The 9,591-nt window shown below is 25.9% G+C and overlaps 1 protein-coding gene across 1 annotated transcript; it reads left to right on the top strand.

The window, feature by feature from the left end:
• Window positions 1-5,531: 5,531 nt before the first annotated feature.
• On the top strand, window positions 5,532-6,833 carry LOC135131419 (microfibril-associated glycoprotein 4-like). Its single transcript, XM_064059168.1, has 4 exons — window positions 5,532-5,645; window positions 5,703-6,279; window positions 6,324-6,563; window positions 6,629-6,833. Exons 1-4 carry the CDS (start codon window positions 5,589-5,591, stop codon window positions 6,775-6,777), a joined length of 1,023 nt encoding a protein of 340 aa, XP_063915238.1. The 5' UTR covers window positions 5,532-5,588; the 3' UTR covers window positions 6,778-6,833.
• Window positions 6,834-9,591: the final 2,758 nt, after the last annotated feature.

Genomic DNA, 9,591 nt, shown 5'->3' with positions numbered 1-9,591 from the left:
ACCGCTCTAGTTTTTATTTTTAAATTTTTCGGTTTTTTGATTTTACTATATAGAACTACTCGGGATTTAATTTTTAAATTTTTCAGTTTTTTCCTAATATTTGATATTTTAATTTTTAGACTTTTTCACGAGAGGTTTCAGCTTTTTGATTTTTCAATTTTTCATTTCTTCTTTTTTCCTTTAGGCTTTTTATTTTCTTCATTTGTTGATTTTTTCGGTTTTTCTTTGTTCTGTTTTTTAAACTTTCCATCTTTCGATCTGCAATTTTTCGATTTTCAATTAGTCAATTTTTTAACTTTTAAAGTTTTTCATTTTCAGTTTCTACAATTTTTGATTTACAATATTTCTTGTTTTCATTTTACATATGGATTTATTAATAATTATGATTTTTTAGGTTTGTTCACTTTTCATTTGTACGATTTTAGATTTTTCCGTTTTTCATTTATGTATTTGATTTTTCAATTTTCTTGATTTTTAATTTTTCAATGTTTCAATTTTTCGTTTCTCAGTTCTACGATTTGAAATATTGCCAAAATGTAAAACTGTAAGTTCAAAAATGAAAAAAGAGAAAGTATAAAATGAAAAAATTGAGGAAACGAAACTCTGAAAAAATTAAAATTAAAAAAACAAAAATTATAAAATCGAAACATTGTCAAGCTTGATAATGAAAAAATTAAGAAAATGGAAAACTGAAACGAAAAATTGAGAAATTAAAAATAAAAAACTCGAGAAACTCAAATAAAAAAACCGAAGAAATGAAAAATTGAAAAATCGAAAAACTAAAAAATTTAAAAATGTAAGCCGGAATTACAATATCGTAAAATTGTAAATCGAAGTATTGAAAAAATTAAAATCGAAAAAATGTGTGAAAAAATTTTAAAATCCAATAACTGAAAAACGGAAATGTTCTAAAATCATAAAACTGAAAAAGTGGTAAATTTTCTAAATCATAATTGTTATTAAATACACATTTAAAATGAAAACTAGAAAAATTGCAGATCAAAAAATGTAGACGCGAAAAATTGAAAAATTTAAGAATGAAAACTAACCACTCATTTTTAAATTTTTCAGTTTTTGCAACTATTGGATATCTCAGTTTTTAGATTTTTCGAGTTGTAATTTCACGAGGTTTCAGTCTTTTGATTTTTCAATTTTTCATTGTTCTATCTTTGGGTTTTTTCATCTTTCGATTTGCAATTTTTCGATTTTCAGTTTGTCAATTTTTCAAATTTCAATTTTTTAATTTTCATCAGTTTCTACAATTTTTGATTTGCAAATTTTACATATGGATTTAATAACAATTATGATTTTTAAAATTCGTTCACTTTTTATATGTATATAATAAACAGTATAGGTCCTAATACAGATCGTTGTGCCACCCCACGAAAAATTGAAGAAGTGAAAAATCGAAAAAAACTGAAAATTTAGAATAGTCAAAATTTGAAAAAATTGAAAAATCAAAAATTTAAAAACCGTAAAATTGAGGAGGATAAAAATTGAGAAATCGTATCATTGGAACATCGGAAAATTGAGAAATCGAAAAATAAAAAAATCGAGTTATCGAAAATTTGAAGAATGGAAAAATTGAAGAAGTCCAAAATTGCAATATTGAAAAATTGAGAAAAATGGAAATATTGAAATGAAAAATCGATAAATTGAAAAATCTAAAATTTAAAACATTGAAAAATTCAAATATAGAAAAATTTTAAAATCGAGGAATCCAAACGTGAAAAAATCAAAAAAATTAAAATAGGAAAATCGGGAGATTGAACAATCGGACAATTGAAAAATCGAAACATCGAAAAATTGGAAAATCGACAAATGAAAAAAATGGAAAATCGAAAATTTAAAAATTCCGAAAATTGAAAAATTAAAATATAGAAGAACTGAAAACACAAGAAATCGAAAAATCCAGAGGTCGTAATATCGAAAGTCGAAATACCAAAAAATTGAAAAATAGAAGAAAAATTGAAAAATCAAAAAGCTGAAAATCCAAAAATTGAAGAACTGAAGAACTGAACCATCGAAACTTTGGGAAGTCGAGAAATGGGAAAATCAAAAAATTTAGCAACGTCAGAATTTGAGAAACTGAAAAATAAATATACTGCAAAACTGAAAAATGAAAAAATCGAGAAATCGAGAAGTCGAAAGCCGAGAAGAAAAGTTAAAAATTGAAAAATTGATAAATCAAGAAACTGAACAATCAAAACATCGAAACATCTGAATTCGATAAATCGAGAGATCAAAAAATTGAAAAATCAAAAATTTAAAAAATTGAGAAATCGAAGCATAAAACAGTCGAAAAATTGAAAAATCTAAATTTTCGAGAAATCAAAAAAAGCCAGGAGTCGAAAAAATTGAAATATTGAAAAATCTCATAACTGAAAGAAATATTAAAAATAGGGAAATTAAAAAATTGGAAAATTGAGAAATCGAAAAACTATAACAGCAAAGGTAAAAAACGTAAGCCTAAAAAAAATCGAAAAATTGAAGAAGTGAAAAATCGAAAACTTAGGAAGTCAATAAATGGGAAAATAAAAAAAAGATTACATCAGAATTCGGAAAACTGAAAATTTAGAATAGTCAAAATTCGAAAAATTGAAAAATCGAACTTAGGCAGATATTACCTTCACATCACCGAGATAAACTCTCAAAGCTAATTGTTTTAAGTAACCAATCACTTGAATCTTCTTAAATTCTTTGTTTGAATCGTTGATAAAGTGTGGCATAATTTAACATCACGTAAATTGTGCTTTTTCTTTTTTTTATTTTTGGTTAGTCAATTTTACAATTTTTCTATTTTTTTTCGAAAAGTTGAAAAATCGAAATACAAAAAATCGGAAAAAATTGAAGCATTGAAAAACCTGGAAAAACTGAAAATGTAAAATCGATGAATTCGATGAATCGTCGAAACTGTAATTTCGAAAAATGTAACACTGAAAGTCGGAAAACGGAAAATCTAAATATCGAGAAACGGAAAAATTCTAAAATCGTAATACTGAAAAAGTGGATAATTTTAAAAGTCATGATAATTATTAAATACATATTTAAAATGAAAACAAGAAAAATAGCAAACCAAAAATTGAAAACCGAAAAATTGCACATTGAAAGATTGAAAAATCCGAAAATTGAAAAATATCACATAAAAAAAATAATGATAAAATTAGAACACTGAAAAACTGAAGAAATTAAAAGACCTAAACTATGAATTGCAAATTAAAAATTGAAGGAATGAAAAATTGCAAAATCGAAAGACTGAAATCTCGTGACACTGCTATTCGAAAATTTCAAAATCTAAAAACTGAAATATTTAAAAGTTGGAAAATCGAGAAACTAAAAAATTTATAAATGAAAATTCGACTTGTGATATCGTAAAATTGAAAATCCGAAATTGAAAAAATGAAAAAAATTTCGATTTTCAATTTGTCAATTTTTCAACTTTTAAATTTTTTCATTTTCAGTTTCTACAATTTTTGATTTGCAATATTTCTTGTTTTCATTTTACATATGTATTTAATAATAACTGTGATTTTTTATTTTTGTTCACTTTTCATTTTTACGATTTTAGATTTTTCCATTTTTCATTTATGTATTTGATTTTTCAGTTTTTCGATGTTTAATTTTTCAGTTTCTGAAAATTAGTTTTCCAGGTTTTCGATTTTTCAGTGTTACAATTTTCGACATTACAATTTTGACGATTGTAGAATTCATCGTTTTACAGTTTCGGGTTTTCGAAGTTTCTCGATTTTAAATTTTTGAATGTTTCAATTTTTCAGATTTTCGAAAAAAAAGAAAAATTCGCCAAATTGTAAAGCTGAAAACACAAAAATGAAAAAAGAGGAAGTATAAAATAAAAAAAAACTAAGGAAATGAAACTCTGATAAAATTGAAATTAAAAAACCAAAAATTATAAAATCGAAACATTGTAAAACTTGATAATGAAAAAATTAAGAAAATGGACAACTGAAACGAAAAATTGAGAAATTGAAAATTGAACAAATGCAAATCGAAAGATGCAAAAAGCCAAAATTAGACCCACTTCACAATGAAAAAAGTTTAATTATAAAATCAGAACAATAAAAGCCCGAAAAATTTAACAACTGAAGGAATAAAAAACCTAAACGAAAAGTTGTAAATCGAAAAACTGAAAAAGCAAAAAATTCAAAAATCAAACATCTGAAATATCCAAAAGTTGGAAAATCAAAAAACTGAAAAATTTTAAAATGAACACGCAAGTAGTTGCATTTGGTAAAATTAAAAACCCAAAAAGTAAAAAAATTTAAATTAAAAAATACATGAAAAATTCTTTAAATCCACTTATTGAAAAATGGAAAAATTCTAAACGAAAATTTAAAAAATTTAAAAGTTGAAAACTCGGTAAACTGTGAATGTGTGAAAAAATTTTAAAACCCAATATCTGAAAAACGGAAAAGTTCTAAAATCATAAAATCGAAAAGTGGTAAATTTTCCAAGTCATAATTATTATTAAATACACATTTAAAATGATAACTAGAAAAATTGCAAATCAAAAAATGTAGACGCTAAAAATTGAAAAATTTTTTCTGTTTTTCCAACTATTGGATATCTCAGTTTTTAGATTTTGCAATTTTTCGGTTTGTAATTTCACGAGATTTCAGTTTTTTGATTTTTCAATTTTTTATTTTTTCAATTTTTCGTTTAGATTTTTATTGTTTATTTTTATATTATATCTTTGGGTTTTTCCATCTTTCGATGTGCAATTTTTCGATTTTCAATTTGTCAATTTTTCAACTTTCAAATTTTTTCATTTTCATCAGTTTCTACAATTCTTGATTTGCAAATTTCTAGTGTTCATTTTACTTATGAATTTAATAACATTTATGATTTTTAAAATTCGTTCACTTTTTATATGTATATAATAAACAGTATAGGTCTTAATACAGATCGTTGTGCCACCTCACAATAAGTTTCGAACTTGGATGAATTTACACCGTTTAAGTTTATTGATGTCTATCTTATGCCTGAAGGTTATCAGAAACCTAAAATCGCAAAAAATTTTATATTTTTTTAAAGAAACGTGTGTGGTAAAATCCCGTTTCAGTGTGTTATAAACAAAACAAACTTCTAGTAAACAAAATGATTTTCAGTTAAACACTTTCAAACGATCGGCAAAAAATTGAGAAATCGTATCATTGAAACATCGGAAAATTGAGAAATCGAAAAATAAAAAAATCGAGTAATCGAAAATTTGAAGAATGGAAAAATTAAAGGAGCCCAAAACTGAAATATTGAAAAATTAAGACATCTAAAGTTGAAAAATCGAGAAATCGAAAAATGGAAATATTGAAATGAAAAATGGATAAATCGTAAAATCTTATCGTAGCAGCTACTAGCCCCGCCCACCCATACTATAATACAAAGAGCGATAATACAATACTAGACAATAAAAATACCGAGAAGGTGAAAATAACGATAAACTAAACAATATTCTGGTAAACAAAATTAATGTTATCGACTTTTGACCTCCGAACTCACCATGAACTAGAGCTTGCATCTTTTAAATAACCCCGAGTGACTTTCAGTTAAACACGTTGAAAACGATCGGCAAAATGTGGTGTACTTTTGTCTTCGTGTTGGTCATCGTTGTAGTGTGTTACTGTGAGGAGGTAGGTATTTATGACCAACTACGGTCATATTTTACAGCAGATTTCGTATTCTTCCAGATTTTTATTAGCTCCACAATCACCCCTGACACAGAACACCAAAGACTAATAAACATTCTCGACACCTTGAACGAGAAAGTGGAACTACAGTCGACAATCAGAGAAATTAATCACCGTTTAGAAAATCTAGAAAAGCAGTTCACTTCTGTAGCCACCTCTTGCGAAATCAGTCGTCATTTAGAAAAACCGAAGCCAACACTGGTGACAACTGATTCAATGAAAATCAATAAAACGAAAGAAATTGTCGAAAGTTTAAAGAAAATCGAGCTGCAAATCACCGAATTGAAAAATTCAGGAGAAACTTTCCCCACAGGAAAGACTATTCCGGAAAACTGTCTAGAATTAAAAAATCGTGGAATTAATGCCACTGGTATTTTTCTCGTTAAACCCAAATTCGCGTCTGCCCCTTTTCTGGCAGCTTGCGATATGACCACAAAAGGCGGCGGGTGGACCCTCATTCTAAGCAGATTCGACGGAAGTGTGGATTTTTATTTAGATTGGCAGAGCTACAAACTCGGTTTTGGAAATCTGGCTGAAGAATTCTGGCTAGGTTTGGAAAACATTCATCAATTGTCTGGTAAGTTTAAGGTCCTGCAAGTCAAGAAATAACAGTTGTTTGAGGTTACGAAGTCAATGAGCTACTCGTGGAGTTAGTGGATTCCGACAACAAAGAAACTTATGCTAATTACAAGCAATTTAGTGTTGCTAGTGAGCTGGAAGGTTACGCTTTGAAAACACTAGGAGGGTTTAGCGGAACTGCGGAAAATGGTCTTCGTTATCACGCTGGTATGAAATTTACCACAAAAGACAAAGATCAGGATCCTTATGTACATGACACTGGCAATTGTGCACAATCTTTTAGTAAGTAGAGTTGGAATTTAACGCTGTTAGATAGTTGTGATGGTACTGATGATGACTGTTTATAGCCGGAGCTTGGTGGTATAATAAATGCCACCAGAGTCAACTCACTGGTGTTTACTCAGAAAAAACAGACAAATACAAAGGAGTTCGCTGGGGGGAAAAATATTATTTGAAGAAAGCCAGAATGCTAATCAGGCCACAGATGGTATTATGATGGTATCTTTGGTATTATAAATTCTTACAAATATTTTAATTACATCTGTTAAAAATATATAATTTTTTTTATTTTATAATGTATCTGATAAATTTCCATATTTTTGGAGAACATCTCAAAATGTATAAATCCAGAACGAATTACTCCATTTTCCCGAAAATTTGGCAATTCAATACGTGTCCTTGATGAAGTCAACACAGATTTTTTTCGTTTTTCGATTCTCCATGTTCCTGATTTTCATTTTTCATTTTCCCGATTTTTTAAATTTCATTTCATCGATTTTCCAGTTTTTCAATTCCTCGTTTCTTCAATTGTTTTTATTTTGTGCTTTTTTACAATTTTTATATTTTTTTCGAAAAGTTGGATAATCGAAATACAAAAAAATCGGAAAAAATTGAACCATTGAAAAACTAAAAAACCTGGAAAAACTGAAAATGTAAAATCGATGAATTCGATTAAAAATGTAACACTGAAAGTCGAAAAATTGAAAAATTGAAAATTGAAGAATTGCAAACGGCACAAATTTTAAAACTCATCATTTGTTATTAAATACATATGTAAAATGAAAACTAGAAAAATTCAAAAAACGAAAAATTAAAAAATTTAAAAGTTGAAAACTCGGTAAACTGAAAACCGAAAAATAGCAAATCAAAAGATTGAAAAATCCAGAAATTGAAAAATATCACATAGAAAAGAAACAATTACAAAATTAGAACACTGAAAAACCGAAAAATTGAACAACTGATGAAATTAAAAAACCTAAACTATGAATTGCAAATCGAAAAATTGAAGAAATGAAAAATTGCAAAATCTAAAAACTGAAATTTTTAAAAGTTGGAAAATCGAGAAACTAAAAAATTTAAAAATGAAAACTCGAATTATGATATCGTAAAATTGAAAAACTGAAAAATAAAAAATAAAATAATAAAATTTGCAAAATCGACAAATTGAAAACCGACAAACTGCAAATCGAAAGTTTGAAAAATCCAAAAATTGAAAAATTTTACATTGAAGAAAAATAAATATAAAATCAGAACAATAAGAAACCGAAAAATTTAACAAATGAAGGAAATACGAACCGAAACGAAAAGTTGAATAATGAAGAAAATTAAAAATGGAAAAATTGAATACCTCGTGAAATGGCACATAGAAAAATTGCAAAATCTAAAACTGAACAATTTAAAGTTGAAAACTAACCTTTCTAGTTTTCGTTTTAAAATTTTTCAATTTTTTCCAACAACTGGATATTTTAATTTTTCGATTTGTAATTTCACGAGAGGTTTCAGTTTTTTGATTTTTCAAATTTTCATTTCTTCTTTTTTTCTTTAGGTTTTTCATTTTCTTCAGTTGTTGAATTTTTCGGTTTTTCATTGTTCTGTTTTTTGAACTTTCAATTTGTCAATTTTTCAACTTTTAAATTCTTTCACTTTCAGTTTCTACAATTTTTGATTTGCAATATTTCTTGTTTTCATGTTACATATGTATTTAATAATAATTATGATTTTTTTAGGTTTGTTCACTTTTCATTTTTACGATTTTTCAATAATTGTATTAATATATATTTTTTCATTTATATATTTGATTTTCCAATTTTTCGATTTTTAATTTTTCAGTTTCTGGATATTTAGTTTTTCAGGTTTTCGATCTTTCAGTGATACAGTTTTCGACATTACAATTTTGACGATTGCATAATTCATCGTTTTACATTTTCGGGTTTTCGAAGTTTCTCGATTTTTAGTTTTTCAATGTTTCAATTTACAACTTTTTGAAAAAAAAGAAAAAACTGCCAAATTGCAAAACTGAAAACCCAAAAATGAAAAAGGAGAAAGTATAAAACAAAAAAATTGAAATTAAAAAATATATATATAAAATCGAAACATTGTAAAACTTGATAATGAAAAAATTAAGAAAATGGAAAACTGAAACGAAAAATTGAGAAACTAAAAATGAAAACTCGAGAAACTCAAATCGAAAAACTGAAGAAATGAAAAATTGAAAAATCGAAAAACTAAAAAATTTAAAAATGTAAACACGAATTATAATTTCGTAAAATTGAAAGTCGAAATACTGAAAAATTAACATTGAAAAAATATGTGAAAAAATTTTAAAATCCAATAACCGAAAAACGAAAAAGTTCTAAAATCATAAAACCGAAAAAGTAGTAAATTTTCTAAATCATAAATATTATTAAATACACATTTAAAATGAAAACTAGAAAAATTGCAAATCAAAAAATTTGAAATAATTAAAAGTTGAAAAATCGACAAATTGAAAACCGACAAAATGCAAGTCAAAAGATTGAAAAATCCAAAAACTGAAAAATTTTACAAAGAAAAAAAAATATATATATATAAAATCAGAACAATAAGAAACCAATACATTGAACAAATGAAGGAAATACAAACCTAAACGAAAAGTTGAATATTGAAGAAATGAAACATTGAAAAATGGAAAAATACCTCGTAAAATGACAAATAGAAAAACTGCAAAATTTAAAAATTGAAACACCAAAATGTTGAAAAATCGAAAACCGAAAAATTTAAGAACGAAAACTAACGTCTCTAGTTTTCATTTTTAAATTTTTCAGTTTTTCCAACAATTAGATATTTTAATTTTTATACTTTGCAATTTTTCGATTTGTAATTACACTAGAGGTTTAAGTTTTTTGACACTTCAATTTTTGATTTCTTCTTTTTCCTTTAGGTTTTTTTATTTTCTTCAGTTGTTGAATTTTTCGGTTTTTCATTGTTTTGTTTTTTGAACTTTCAAGTTGTCAATTTTTCAACTTTTGAATTTTTTCATTTTCAGTTTCTA

Source organism: Zophobas morio, unplaced genomic scaffold, assembly GCF_036711695.1.
Source record: "Zophobas morio isolate AGI-343-1 ecotype UQ-CSIRO unplaced genomic scaffold, CSIRO_AGI_Zmor_V1 ptg000020l, whole genome shotgun sequence".
Classification (NCBI taxonomy): domain Eukaryota; kingdom Metazoa; phylum Arthropoda; class Insecta; order Coleoptera; family Tenebrionidae; genus Zophobas; species Zophobas morio.
The sequence above is the reverse complement of the archived record's forward strand: the minus strand, read 5'-3'. Positions and strand labels throughout refer to the sequence as shown.